Raw genomic sequence first — 15,696 nt, forward strand, 5'->3', positions numbered from 1 at the left:
TTAAGTTTTAACCGATCCGGGTGGATTCTGCCTAAATTCGGTAGGTTTTGAAGTAGCTTGTATTAGATGCTACTGTGTTGCCTGACTAAAAAGAATATACGTTGTATCTGCGGTCCCTCGAATACAACCTCGTCTAATTTAACATAGCATTTGCAATGCAACATTAGACGAGTTCATCTTCCCGCATATTCGTAGCGTATATTCGTAGCGTATATTCGTTATGAGACAGGTAAGACAGTAGTGATGGTTTCGAATGATCTTCTTTCCTTTATTTACCGTCGGTCTCTGTTCCGCAATCTAGTGCCAATCACCGACGGACATCGATTGCCATCCATTGGGTTGAGAGAGCAGTCACTCTTACCATTACACCACCAGCGCCGGCATGGTTTCGAATGATATCTAGACCAATAATTGAAATAGGCGGAACAACAAAACGTAAACAATGGCTTTAAACGCAAATTCCTCGACAATCAAAGCACAACCAAGAAATCTAACACCACCATCTGATAGAGCAAACTTCCTTTATCGAATGGCTTTGTTAGTTTACGTTCAATGTAGGCGATTTTTTAGACTTATAAAAACCTAAAACTTTGATGATTTTGCACCACCCCTAAGGGATTAGGCCAGTGTGTACAAGCCGAAAAAATTGGCACCCTAATATAGACGATTGCATGCGTTCAGCTTCTAACTGCACCAAGCTATAATGTAATCACCGACAAACCGACATGAATGACCATACAAAGTACCATGAAATTTCTCATCAAGGCACTGACATCTGCGTAAAATGTTTATCCTAGCCACGAACACGCGTACAAAGTGTATGAGTTGGTTCGTGTCCAATCTATTCCGTGCAAATTATTTTTATCTAGATATAAAATTTCTATGGTTTTGACAGATGGCATCGCTGCACATTTTAATCGGCCGTTACGAATTCTCTATCAAGAGTTAAGATTAAGTTGCATGTCGGTTTGTCGGTGTTGTAATGTTTCGGGTGTTCATATATTTTCCGATCAAACGCTGAATCAACCTTTCTTGCTTCGAAAAGCGGTCGTTTAGTTTTGGATTTCTGTTGAGGTATAGCTTCTCCAATTTCGACCAGCACCTTTTGCAAACCGAAAGCGTCCAAAAATGTCTCAGCATTCAAATAAAAATTGACACGAAGTGCTGCTATAACCGCTTTGACACCCGTCGTCAATCGAATTGGAGTTAATTCGCCGTCCACAAAAGCCATGATCACCTGCTGGAATGAAAATTTTCTTAGCTGATGCCTCCTTCTACTGCACGCTGTCGGGTCGGTTGGCAGCTCGCTCGCCTTAGTGAGCGTGGCTCACCCAAACCAAACGAACGATCATTACCGTTTCGGTAACGCATGTGAGTAGAAGTGTTTTCCTCGGTGGCTGTGGAGTCGCGTGTGTTCGATCATCAAATCGGTTCGGTTTTCGCGGAGCTCGCGGAATAAACAAAGAAAATAAGCCATAAGTCGTGGACTACCGCGCCAAATTGGCCTCCGCCAATTGGGAAATCTGGTCAATTGGAACGTGATTGGAGCCCCACCGCGCGAGTGCGTTACGTTCGGGTACGCAAATCATCATCATTATCGTAACCGTTGTTGTTTTTTTGTCGTTCGCGGTAAACGGTGGAAAAACGGCCATCGGCGGTCGGCGGAGCCCAAATTGATAGCCGTTTTCTGCGGAGTCGTTGAACAATATCGATAGCGAAAAGAAAACAAGCCCGAGGTTGTGGTTTAATCGGGTGCGTTTTATTTTGCGTTTGTGGATTTGCTGTGATTCTCGCACAGTCCGGGCAGTGATGGTTAAACAATTTATTAATCGCTTGTGGTGAGTATTAATTAATTGAAGTGAGAGGCAATCGGGCTGATGATTCTGGTTCAAGGCACCTCCCCCTGGCCGTCCGTTCACTTTGGCGAGTTGAGCCCAGTAAGTGATGAGTCGGTTTTATTTCTGCGGAATCTATCTGATTGAATTTTTAATCGGTCCAGCGCTGGGGGAGTGACTCACAACCGAGGCAGACAAAGGCGATGAAATTATTCCATCAATGTTTTGGCTGTTAATTCTCGGTGCGTGATAGATGATTTCCTTGATTTGAGTTGAATTCATGCAGTGGAGCAATTGAAATTGGTTTGAGTTTAAATTATTGTTTTCGCAATTAATTGGATTTCTTTTTAATATGAGCTGTATGAGTTGATCAGCACATTATTTTTGGGAACGTATTCTTGTACGTCATAATTCAAGCTTAACACGCTGAAAACCTAGTCCAGACAAATAGTTTCAAAGTCAAACATTCAAAGTCCTTTACATTTTGTAAGCATTGCTCTCCGCCTAAGTCCCTCTCTCAATGTGTTTAGATTTATTTTTCTATGTATTTTGCACCTGCCTTAGTAAAAATTTTAAAATTAGTTTTGACCGATAATTTTATTTTTTTTTCATTATCGGTAGCTTTTCAAAACTTTTATCAGTAGTTATCGGTAGGCCGTCTTAAGAAGGCTTCCCGAAGCTTAAAACCTTTGTGGGCGGGGAAAAGATGAAAACGCACAATTTTGGACTTTCGAACCGAGTCATCAGTCCTTCAACCTCATACATTGGATAGTCCAATCTAGAGTTGGTGTATAATGAGTCACACCAAGAGTGAAGCCAAGTCTACCTATTGAACTGTCCAACCGGCAACCTATCGTGCAAAGTAAACAAACATTACGGCCCACGAAAGGTATACGCCTTTTGTACACTGATAAATTTAACTATTCCCATTTTGCTTGAAATTTAATCAATTTGACATTAAACTCAGTTTAATCATATCGAATGATTAAAAATTAATCCTCTCTTTCTAAAAAGTAAGCATCTGATATGAATCCCAGTTTAATCATGGTTGATTAGATTGTAGATTATCTTTTTTTGAATAACTTTTAATCATTTTTGATTCTATTTTAATAATTTTTGATTGAATTTTAATCTTTTTTGATTATGTATCAGTATTGAAAAAGAATAAAATTTAATACTGGAAAGATTATTTCGATTTTAATCATACATGACTACTACCGAAGTAATCATGGCTCGGACTCAATAAGGTGAAGCGAGAATCTGCATACTTTTTAAGCTTTTTTGATTTAATTTATCTTTGAGTGAACAGAAATTTCTGCCGTGAGGCATAGAAAGCAGTGATGGGCAAAACACCGGTACAGCACTGGTACGGATTTCTAAATCATAACCAATGTGCTGATCTGTTGTACCGAGTGTTTGGTGCTTCTTTCGGTTCGGTTTGGTAGTTGCAAGCAACACCGCACCGTGTTCACCAGTTCGCTGCACGGTGCGGTTCTGATTTTCCAGTACCGGTGTTCGTGTTCACAAGGATGATGTTTTGAATTCAAGAACCGATCCGGTACTGTTGTATGTTTATATGCGTGGTGCGCATTATTCAGAATTGCCAGTGATGGCAGATAACTAAACAGAATTGGTATTTGATGAATAAAGTCGAAATAGCGGTTTTTGAATACAGAAAAACTGTGAATTCAAATGATGTATTACGCAATGTGGGTATTTCCAGAATCAGGGTGACGTGGAGACCGGAAATCGTCGAACAACTTGGATTTCAAGATGGCGGCGTCCAGTTATAGAAAAAAATTGAACACTGTCAAATACCTTTCAATATGGGTATTTCCGGAATCAGGATGACGTATATTGACCGGACATCAATGTCAGACGCCATCTTGAAATCCAATATGGCGGCTTCCGGTTGCAGAAAAACTGGAAAATAATGTCAAATATCCTTTAATATGGATATTTTTGGAATCGTGATGACCAATATAGACCGGATATCAATGTCAGATGCCATTTTGAAATCCAAGATGGCGGCTTCCTGTTGAAGAAAAAAACTGGGAAATACTGTCAAATACCCTTTAATATGGGTATTTCCGGAATCGGGATTATGTCTAGAAACCAGAAATCAATGTAAAATGCCATTATGAAATCCCGGTGGTGGCTTCCGGTTATAGAAAAAACTGGGAAATAATGCCAAATATCCTTTAATATGGTTATTTTTGGAATCAGGATGATGTATATTATATACCGGAAATCAATGGCTGACGCAATTTTGAAATCCATAAACTGGGAAATACTGTCAAATACCCTTCAATATTTCCGGAATCGGGGTGATGTCTAGAGACCAGAAATCAATGTCTGATGCCATTTTTAAATCCAATATGGCGGCTTTCGGTTATATAAAAACTGGGACATAATATCAAATATCCTTCCATATAGGTATTTTTGGAATCAGGATGACGTATATATCGTGGAAATCAATGTCTGGCGCCATTTGCAATCCAAGGTGATGGTTTTCGGTTATAGAAAAACTGGGAAATAATGCCAAAATTTCCTTCAATATGGGTATTTTTATTTCCCAGTTTTTCTGCAACTGGAAGCCACCATCTTGGATTTCAAGATGGCGTCTGAAATTGATTTCCGGTCTTTATACGTCACTTCGATTCCGGAAATACCCATATAGAAGGGTAATTGACAATATTTCCCAGTTTTTCGATAACCGGAAGCCGCCATATTTGAATTCAAGATGGCGTCTGACATTGATATCCGGTCTATATACGTCATCCCGATTGCAAAAATATGCATATTGAAGGATATTTGCTAGTATTTCCCAGTTTTCCTACAACCGGAAGCCGCCATCTTGGATTTCAGAATGGCGTCAGACATTGATTTCCGGTCTTTGTACGTCATCCCAATTCCAAAAATACTCATATTGAAGGATATTTGACAGTATATCTCAGTTTTTCTATGAACGGAAGCCGCCATATTGGATTTCAAAATGGCGTCGGACATTGATATACGGTCTATATACGTCATCCCGATTCCGAAAATACCCATCTTGAAGAGTATTTGCTAGTGTTCCCCAGTTTTCCTACAACCAGAGCCGCCATCTTGGATTTCAAGATGGCGTCAGACATTGATTTCCGGTCCTTATACGTCATCCCGATTCCAAAAATACCCATATTGAAGGGTATTTGACAGTATTTCTCAGTTTATCTGCAACTGGAAGCCGCCATATTGGATTTCGAGAAGGTATCGGTTATCGATTTCCAGACTATAGGCGTCACCCGGAATCCAAAACTACCCACATCGAAGGGTATTTGTCAGACTTCAAAATGATTCCCAGTTCCTTCACTACCAATAGTGTCTATCAAAATATTTTACAATTGAATGAACAACTGTCGCTTGGTACAAATATTTTACTCACCTTTTTGGGAGCACTGCTATTTAATTCTTGCCTATGTTCTGAACCAAGAACAGTATACCCGGTATTGGTTACATATAATTGAACCATGCACACGGTTCAGATCTCGTGAACCAAAACCAAAATTCTAGCACACCGGTTTTCGGTGTTCAAGCTGCGGTTCTGAACATCAACTCGAAAACCGGCAGTTGGTTTTGATTTAGAACACACTGGTACACGAAAACTCAACCGAACCAGGGTACACGCTTACATAAACACAGGAGTATTTTTTGAACACGAACCAGCACACGATGCGCACGTGTTGGTTTAGTGGCCCTTCACTGATAGGAAGCGGAACACTTTTCACTTTTCCTGATAAATTTATTCATCTGAGATGCTCCAAAACTTGATCTGTTGAAAAATTTAATTCTGTATCGTTTTTGCAAGGATCCTGCTGGTCTTCTGGAATATTGTTGTTGAGAAAAATAGAAAAATAGTGCCTTAGTGGTTATGGTCTTCCGAATTTCTTGTGTGTGAATAGTTTAGGCACAAACGAAGTGACAGACGGAGCGGCTCGAAAACTTTGGTGACTAACCTGCTATTGCAATTTTTCAGTGTACCACATGGCAACACCACTACTACTGGATTGAACTAGCATTTTCACCAAGTGTACTAGAATGTTTTGGTTCTATCTCTTTCACTCTACTCAAAACTGAAATGCATAAAAAAATGACAAAATGATACGCACTCTTTGCACACTGTCAAAGAATCATTGTACACAAAATCAACTTTGTTCAAATCAAAACAAAAAAACTAACCCATCTGGTGGATGATGGCATAAGCTTCCAAGAAAATTCTATTACAGTGAACCACATTATTTAAATGGATTTCTTCGCCAGTTAGTTGTCTGTCACTTCGTTTGTGGTTTAGGTGCGAATCAGTTAAGATCTGTGGAAAATCGTACAAAAAGACAATTACCGATGGAAAGATGCTCAATGAAAAATGCTCTAATTTGCATTGTGAAAAATCCTTATTTTTATGTAAACAAACGGTTTGGTTGATGTTTCCTCTGGAACTCGCGTGGCACACTACGTTAGTGTGTATAATCGAAGAAATGATCGTAAACACGCAGTGAGCATTAAATAGTCATGTGATATGTTTGATAACGATCAGTAATGAGAATTTCTGCTATTTTTTGTTAAGATAATTTGACAAAATGTCTGATAGGTGAAATGTTGGCTTCGGCAAGGTATCATAACCTATTATCGTCAGGGGGTAAACAACATCCTTGAGAGCTCAATTTTGGCATGTATCCACATTGTGGTTCAGAGCATCTGTTGGCCACATTTGAGTGCTCTAGGACTTTGTCTACTTCCTGACGATAATAGGTTAAGGTAGTGCCGAAGCCGACATTTCCCCTAGGTAATGATTAACTACAGCCGCTATTTTTTTTCCTCTCTAGAAGTCATTTGAAGTTGATGTTGAAGTTATCTGTTGCCAAGTGAAAAGAAAAGGAATCTTTCGAAAACCGTGATGCGAGTTCAACTGTTTTTCTCGTGGCGTGACTCATTATACACCGACCAGGAGACTGGCAACCCCATATCAATCCTATACGTTTGACAGTAGGCAACATCACGGGCCTTATTTAAATACGGCCCGCTTGACGTATACATTAGACTGATGCAAAATTTGACTTTTTCGCTCCACAGTGCTTAAATGGTTTCAAATCGGGCCCTGATAAGCCTTCCAAAGTTACAACTCATTTGGTTAGAAACAGACTTCGCACAAGCCATTTGAAGTTTACATGTAAATCACTATGGGAAATCTCAACTTTTTGTTCATTGCCTTCTAGTCTTTTTTTCCATATTGAGCTGCGAAACAGTTCGATAGCTATTCTTATAGAAAATTTTCTCAGCTACATTTTTGCTGAAGATCGTTTCTATGTAAAACGAGACAGGAAAAAGTTATTAATTATTTAAGAGATTAGTAAACTTATGACATGATCAAGCAGCTGTTCTGTAGGCAACACTGTATTTTGCAGTCTGACATAGTAGCCATGATTTTTGTGTCCTATTCAACGCCCCAGAAACACCAATGTTGCCTGCTGAGCAGTTGATTGAGCATGATCATAAGACATCAGCGCATTGAACCATTGATAGCTTTCGATCCTTGCATTTGATCAAAAAGTGGTCTTCAGCAAAGTTGTAGCTGGGAAAATTTTCCTACAAGCACAGTTGAAAGTTTTTGAAGCAGACCGATATGGTGAATTATTAGATCGACATGAACAAAAGTCTTGGTTTTTCCATAGTAATTCCCATACAAACTTCAAATGGTTTGTGCCATCTCAGTTTCTCACCAAATGGGTTCAAATTTTGAGAGGTTAGTCAGGATCCGATTTGGAATCGTTTAAGTATTGTGGAGCGAAAATTTCAAATTTTGCATCACTCTACTATACATGGTAGAAAGGGACGGAAAATAGCGTCATAAGTAGAAAGACAAGAGCAGATGATAGCAACAAAAACATGGCCGCCAGTCAGGCCCCTGACACCGACTCTAGTCTGATCATAACCTGGGACGGGACTTGACAATCGGGTTGCGATTTCGAGCCAATTTGCTGTCAAATCCGAGCCAGCATCTGATTGGTCGATTTGACAGCAGCAATCGTGGAATAAAATGGACAGAGAGATCGCATCAATCTGGCTGGCAGTGACGATGTTGACGTCAATGGTGTTGTTAATTGTTTATATTTGCGAAAGGGAAGTTGAAAAATTGAGTGCACTGCGTGTTTAAAAAAATATTTTACATTTCTGACATCATTGGTCAACCCCGTCAAACACCAAGCACAACTTTCCGAAGGACATTCTTCAAAAACATTAACAAGAGTGAGAAGCTCGATTGTAAAGTCCCGTCCCGGATCATAACAAGTAAGTGTGAGTAGGATGAACGGAGTACGGAACCAAAAAGGGGAGAAACAGAAACTAGCATCTCCGTCGATTAAGGCTGTGAACCGTTTGCCGAGTTAAATTCAACTCGTGGTTAAAAGTGACATTTCGAAAGTTAGTTTCTATGTTCGAAAATCCCTGTGCTGTCGATCGACCGGTTTTCGAGAAGAATTTAGTCTAGGTTGCCAAAATTTAACTTCTTATCTGTCAGAAGTAACCACACTCGGATAGCAGGGTTAATCGATAACTTTCCATCTGCCAAATTTTAACTAAAAGTTAAAGTAATCCACCAAATAGTTCAGAGCGTAAAAGTAAAAAAAAAAAAACTCATCCGTTTGGACTGAAGTTGCAAAACACATTGCGTTCGATCAAATTGACTGACTACACGGAAAACAAAACATAGGTATTGAAGATTTTTCAAGAAGACTTAAAATCTGTGATTCTCGGAAAATGAATCATCGGTAGTTTTGAACCGTTCGTCTGTGATTCGGTAGGCATCCCGAAAATCGATAGGACTACCGATAAATCGGTAGGTATGGCCCTGCCTATGGACCACGCACCACGTTCCTGAAATACCCATATTTAGGAGTATTTTACACTTTTCCACATACTGGAAGTTGCCATCTTCCGGAAGGTTCACCCCATGATCACTAGGGTTCTTTTCTGGTCACAAGTTCGAATTCTTTGTATTGAGTCCTCTATGTGTGTTTTCTAAAAAAAAAAACGCTGAATTCTTGTATGAATTGACCACTTTTGCGGTTGGCTTGGACCTTCCGAAAAGTTATTCCTCACGGTCCATTTTCCAGTAGCAAGTCCAAAATAATTCTAATGAGTCTTCTAGAAGTCCTTTCGAAAAAAAAAACTGCTGATATCCAGGACCAATGATAATGACGGTAACCGAAGATGCCAACGACGACGACTGAGTAGTGCGGAGTAGCAGCATTGCACCGAGAATAGCTTTTGGAAACACTTTTTGAATGCATCCAACTGCTCCCCGGTGACACTGCTGAAGCAACCAGCCTTTAGCAGCAGGAACACGTTCGTTGCATTCTCCAGTGTCTCCGTCTTCAAATCCACCGGTGTGAGCAACTTAAACGCTTCGTCCCGTTTTTTCTCGTCCAGTTGGGACATGTGCTTGGCCATCTCAAACCGTGCATCAACGTTGATCTCGGCAGCCGATTCATATCCCCGAATGATGACCAACGATCACGCTTTCGTCAATTTAGTTGCTAGCAATCTTGCCATCCCAAATTTTGTAGAGAAGAATCGCACAAACGGCATCGATAACGTGAGCCCGTTTCAGCTATTGCAATATAACCAGCAGCCGATCGAGAGCCAGTTTGTCCGGTGTCAGCTTGTCCAGCTGGAGATCTTCTGGTTTTGTTCGGATTCCACTACTTGTTGTGTTGTTTCTTCAAAAGAAAACATTTGAACCGGGTTGCCAAACATCTATTTTTTTTCACAAACAAACAATGTCAGTCTGATGACTGACACTCTCGGCACTGCCGGCACACGTTAGGTACACTGAGAAAAAATCGGCACAAAATTAGTGTGTAAAGTAACGACCACCTGTTGGTATTAGTATTTTTATCATTACCGAAATCCAGTTAAATAGACACATGTCAGAGCATTTGCTGATAATCAGTAAGCCGAGTGTACCTTCTCGGAGGAATTTCTTCTACCCTCTCGGAGGAATTTCTTCTACCCTCTCGGAGGAATTTTTTCAACCATTTCGGAGGAATGTCTTGTATCTTCTCGGAGGAATTTCTTCCCCCCTCTCGGAGGAGTGTCTTCTATCTTCTCGGAGGAGTGTCTTCTATCTTCTCGGAGGAATTTCTTCTACCTTCTCGGGGGAATTTCTTCTACCCTCTCGGAGGAATTTCTTCTACCCTCTCGGAGGAATTTCTTTTAGCTTCTCGGAGGAATTTCTTCTACCTTCTCGGAGGAGTTTCTTCTACCTTCTCGGAGGAATTTCTTCTCCCTTCTCGGAGGAATTTCTTCTACCTTCTCAGAGGAATGTCTTCTATCTTCTCGGAGGAATTTCTTGTACCCACTCGGAGGAATTTCTTCTACCTTCTCGGAGGAATTTCTTCTACCCTCTCGGAGGAATTTCTTCTACCCTCTCGGAGGAATTTCTTCAACCATTTCGGAGGAATGTCTTGTATCTTCTCGGAGGAATTTCTTCCCCCCTCTCGGAGGAGTGTCTTCTATCTTCTCGGAGGAGTGTCTTCTATCTTCTCGGAGGAATTTCTTCTACCTTCTCGGGGGAATTTCTTCTACCCTCTCGGAGGAATTTCTTCTACCCTCTCGGAGGAATTTCTTTTAGCTTCTCGGAGGAATTTCTTCTACCTTCTCGGAGGAGTTTCTTCTACCTTCTCGGAGGAATTTCTTCTCCCTTCTCGGAGGAATTTCTTCTACCTTCTCAGAGGATTGTCTTCTATCTTCTCGGAGGAATTTCTTGTACCCACTCGGAGGAATTTCTTCTACCTTCTCGGAGGAATTTCTTCTACCTTCTCGAAGGAACTTCTTCTACCCTCTCTGAGGAATTTCTTCTACCCTCTCGGAGGAATTTCATCTACCTTCTCGGAGGAATTTCTTCTCCCCTCTCGGAGGATTTTCTTCTACTCTCTCGGAGGAATTTATTTTACCCTCTCGGAGGAATTTCTTCCCCCCTCTCGGAGGAGTGTCTTCTATCTTCTCGGAGGAATTTCTTCTACCCTCTCGGAGGAATGTCTTCTATCTTCTCGGAGGAATTTCTTCTACCTTCTCGGAGGAATGTCTTCTATCTTCTTGGAGGAATTTCTTCTACCTTCTCGGATGAATTTATTCTCCCCTCTCGGAGGAATTTCTTCTCCCCTCTCGGATGAATTTCTACTACCCTCTCGGAGGAATGTCTTCTATCTTCTCGAAGGAATTTCTTCTACCTTCTCGGAGGAGGGGAATTTCAACTGCCCTCACAGGGAGCGCCAGTAGCATCCTCGCAAGAAAGAGGATGGTTCTCTCTTACCGAGTTGTGCCATTGTCGTGACTGGACCGAGGTTTCCAGCCTCAGTCACGGTTCCACGAATCTGCTGTTCCCTTTGTTGGTCCGCTAGTGCAGCTATCCCTTCTGCTGGTGGTCCTTTGCTGGTCGTTCGCTCTCTCCACAGTCCGTCATAAGAATGCCGTCAAAGAGCTTAGGTACCTCATATTTATTCCTCTAACTGTATCAAAATTCCCGAACCAATCAAATTTTGTTTACATACATACATCATTTCTATTCCACACTAACTCTATCTACTAGTTACACCGAGCTTCCTGTCAACTTAAATGACAGAGGCAAAACCTGTCTACGCTTTCTGACAACAAATGTTAACACGTCATCGGCGTTTTTTCGTTGCCACGATTCCTGGCACGGTGTGTATTTTTTTGTAATTATGCAGTTATAGCAACAATCAATTCGAAATGAACGATTTTAAATTGGCTAACTACTTGACTAGACCATTCATCCCAAGCAAATCGATTAACGACCCCATTCTAGTATAAATTCCAGTACTACACTATGTTTGTTTTGATTCGCTATGAAATTTTGACAGATAAAATTTTCCTATGTTTCGAGGGGTGCATCGATTAGCTTGGGACCGAAGATAGTACCAGAGCTGAATCAAAACGTTGCGCACGTTTCTGCGGGACCTTCTGGTCTTAGAGTTACCTCTATGACTCTAAGAACAGAAGGTCCCAAAGAAAGATGCTCAACTTTTTGGCTCAGCTCTGGTACTATCTTCGGCTAATCGATGCACCCCTCGAAACATAGGAAAATCCACGACCCCTAATTTTATCTGTCAAACCTTCATAGCGAATCAAAACAAACTTAGTGTAGTACTAGAATGGGGTACGTTAATCGATTTACTTGGGACCAATAGGCTGGACAAGTAGTGAGCCAATTAAAAGTCGTTAGCTTCCACCGGTTGATACTATTTCCTTACAGCAACTTACAGCAATAGCAAAAATGCAAGTTCGGGAACAGCCCTTATGTTTCCAATACACACTGAAACAGATTGATCATTGAAATTTCAATCATATCCAAGCGTAGACCGCATTCTGATCGGCTCATCTTCTCCTTTCCAGCATGACCGATTCGTACATCAACGACTCGTCGGACAACGAATCGAAGAACAGCTGTGCCAAATCGAAGCTGGAAATGGCGGAAACCCTGCTGGCCGACCTGAACCTCCTGAACGGTGGTGGTGGCGGTGGTGGTGGGGGTGGCTTAATGATGGCCAGTCATGGCAACAACAACAACAACAACAACAACAACAATGGCAGTACCAGTACAGCATCGGGCAATGGAGGCGGAGGAGGAGGAGGGGGTGGTGGAGGTGGCTACAATGGCACCACAACCAGTGCAACCAGTGGCATCAATCAGAGCACCAATAGCAATAATCTGGTGGTGGTTCTGCTCAAGGAGATTAGCAAGTTGCACGAAACGAATAAGAAAATCTGCCGAAATTTGCATGAAACCAAAGGTAGGTCCCGTAGTGTGAAGATTTGTAAACTGTTTCTTGACTCCGCCATGGGAGAGTGCGTGATCACTGAACTGTGTGCGTGCGTGTGATTCTGTTCTATTGCGAAAGCATGCTTGCGTTCTGCTTGTTATTCTTTTTTTTCTTTATCTAATTTGGTTATACATATTTATGATTTCTTACTGCCTATATTCATTGCTCTAGTCTATAAGATGAATACGTGAGAGTAGCTAATTGTTTGATTTCTTTCTTTCTTGTCATGCACCACCTCCGATGCCTACCAATTTTCCCACGCCCTATCCCACCGTTTATCCATTTTTCCAACGTTCTCTGTACCCGGACCCATCTGTTCACCTCTTCTAGTGGAGATGGAAGCTTTGAAGCATTCTTCGCACTGGGGCCTTAGCCAACGTAGAGACAGTATAAGCGGTATGAGCACCAATAGTCAGCCAGTAGGAATGCGTTACAATAGCTTCGGACTGCAGAGTCCTGCACCGACGTATCACTCGCAAGGTATTTCATCTAGTGTTTAAGTCTACATAGGGCACCTAGTTGGCAAATTTGAACTTAAATGTATCCGTGGACAATGTGTTTAGATAGGCGATCTAATTTGGGATCTCGATCTTTCAGGTAGCTACAGTCCTGGTATGGTGGCGGATGTGATTCGGGAGATCCGTGAGGTATCACGTGTCCGCGAGGAAGCCATGATGGATCGCATGAAAACAATGATCGAGGAGCGGTCGTGGGCCATGAACGAGGCCAACTTTCGGCTACTCAAGGAATCGGAAGACATGAAAAAGAGCATGCACATGGTGCGGTCCGAGATGAACCAGATGGTCGATCGGATGCTGAAACTCGAGAACGAGGTCATCAACCTACGGGCTCAGCTGAATAGTCACCAGCATCAGCAGCAGCAGCAGCATCATCAGCACCATCTGCGGGAGCGGGACTCCTATGCAGGTTCGTCGTCGTCCACGGCTGGTCAGGCGGCAAAATTGAGGAGAAACAGTATGCATTTAAACTACGGAAGAATAAGCAATACGGACGAGTTCTACGGCGGCAATAACTTCAATGACCTGAGCAACGAACTGCGATTCAGCAACGGCAGTGGCGGTAGTAACAATATGCGCGGCAAGATCGGTGAGAATAGCTTTGTCGGCCAGACGTTAAATGGAGGTGGTGGTTTCGGGGAGGAAATGCATGATGATTCCTCCAACGATCAGGTGTTGTTGTTGGAGAAGGATGCGTTGATGCTGAGGCGAGAGCTACAGGATGCTTTGGCCTCGAAGCAGGAGTCGGAAAACCGGATTACAGCGTAAGATTAACCCCATTGTAGTTGTGTGTGTGTGTGTGTCTGTACATAGATCCTAGTCAGTATTTACTAACATGAGACTATCTCTCTCTCTCTCTCTCTCCGTTTCTTCATTCCATTCACTTCCTATCGCGTGATCATTCGAAATTCTTCCAATCCATTCAACCCAAATACCGATTTGAAACATCCCCCGATTCAGTTTGGAAAATATTGTAAGCACTCTCAAAGAACAGGTTCCGTCAGCCGTCACAATGCCGCAGCACCATCCCGGATACGGCATTCAATCGCGGACGACAGTGACGACGCCGACGCCGACGACGACTGCGAGCCCAGTTGGAATGGGGGTGGTGGCTAGTAGCCATCACCAGCAGCAGTACCAACAGCAACAGCAACAGTACTACTTCCGAACCATCAACAACGTTTCGCCAAGCCCTCAGCTGACTCATCCTCCGGCCGCACCGATATCACCCGCCAAGCTACAGAAGGCAGCGCAGATCCAGAGCATCCCGCCGTCGTCCGGCAAGCAGTACATGCATCTGCCGTCCAGTGCGATTAACGTGTCCGGACCGGTTACGGATTTGTAAGGTCGGTAAAGGTATGCTTGGAAGGGTTTTTTTTTACCATGGGTTTCTGGAAGTTCGAGGGGATCGTCTCTAGCCGGGGTGTGGCTTCATGTTTTACGAACGTTTGAGGTACTGGGATGGGACGAGTTTATCGTTGTCCTCTAGTTGGTAAAATTGGGCAGCAGAAGATCGGTTTTCACAAACTTACTCGAACTGTTGAAGCTGTGTAGATTGGGAAATGAATCTTCATTGGCTCGGGAGGCACGGAACAAATTTGGTAACGGATCGGGGATCTGAGAGGATGAGCTTCTGTGTAACTTTCCAATGATCTATGTACTCTACTAGCAGAGTTGTGGGGTTCCACCTATCCGGAGAAAAGCCTGATACAATCAGGCCTTTCTCCGGATAGGTGGAACCCCACAAGGGCCATATTCCCGGTCGTCTGGTTGGGTTGGAATGCGAGTTAACTTTTTACGAGAGGGAGGTTCTTGTAAAAAAAAAAAAAAACTACCACGGTGCTGACATGTCAGCACCTGGTTTCCGTCGTTGCTATCCGCATCCATATCGCTGAGCTAGCTGTTGCCGGGCCCGCTAAGTTCCACTGATGTAACCTTTCCGTACGTCGTGGACTTGATCCATGTTGCCAAAACATCCAGATGGCTACGTCGCTAACTCGCGTAATTCCGCGTTTTTATTTAGCACACCGCTTTCTTTTCTTGAAGACTTTTTAAAAAAGCACTTTGAAATAATTCAACCGTTTATTATTCACTAAGCCTTTTTACATTTAACACGAGCACTGCACTGTTCGAAAGGGACACTTCAAAAACTAAACTAAAACTGACTGATTAGTTTGGAATATAAATTGTTCCTACCGATCGATGGTCGATTAGCTGCAGTTGTATGCTGGATCAGGAGGACTGCGTCCGGTCTGGCGACTCGTTGAATCAGCAAAACTGCGTCCGATGTGACTTTGTTGAGTAAGGAGAACTGCGCCCTGCGTGTTATCTTGTTGAGTCAGTAGAATCGCGTCCGTTCTGCTGTTGACTCGATGGTTGGTGTGTTGTAAGCTGGTCGATGTTGCTACCAGCTGTATTGATGATTCTGCATCTATGCCATGATCGGATGAGCATAGGTAGAGCATG

The 15,696-nt window shown here is 42.5% G+C and overlaps 1 protein-coding gene across 1 annotated transcript in view; it reads left to right on the forward strand.

Moving 5' to 3' along the window:
- LOC135704822 (GATA zinc finger domain-containing protein 10-like) overlaps window positions 1–15,344 on the forward strand; it is a 62,450-nt gene extending 47,106 nt beyond the window's left edge. The window contains exons 5-9 of the mRNA XM_065226341.1: window positions 12,285–12,406; window positions 12,482–12,682; window positions 13,043–13,192; window positions 13,310–13,994; window positions 14,191–15,344. Of these exons, the coding sequence (XP_065082413.1) occupies window positions 12,285–12,406; window positions 12,482–12,682; window positions 13,043–13,192; window positions 13,310–13,994; window positions 14,191–14,575 (1,543 nt within the window). The 3' untranslated portion in view covers window positions 14,576–15,344. The remainder of the gene's footprint in view (window positions 1–12,284; window positions 12,407–12,481; window positions 12,683–13,042; window positions 13,193–13,309; window positions 13,995–14,190) is intronic.
- The last annotated feature ends 352 nt before the right edge of the window (window positions 15,345–15,696 follow it).

This window comes from Ochlerotatus camptorhynchus, unplaced genomic scaffold (genome assembly GCF_037179485.1).
Source record: "Ochlerotatus camptorhynchus isolate MF236.1 unplaced genomic scaffold, CSIRO-AGI_Acam_v1.1 ptg000248l, whole genome shotgun sequence".
In the NCBI taxonomy this organism is placed as follows: domain Eukaryota; kingdom Metazoa; phylum Arthropoda; class Insecta; order Diptera; family Culicidae; genus Ochlerotatus; species Ochlerotatus camptorhynchus.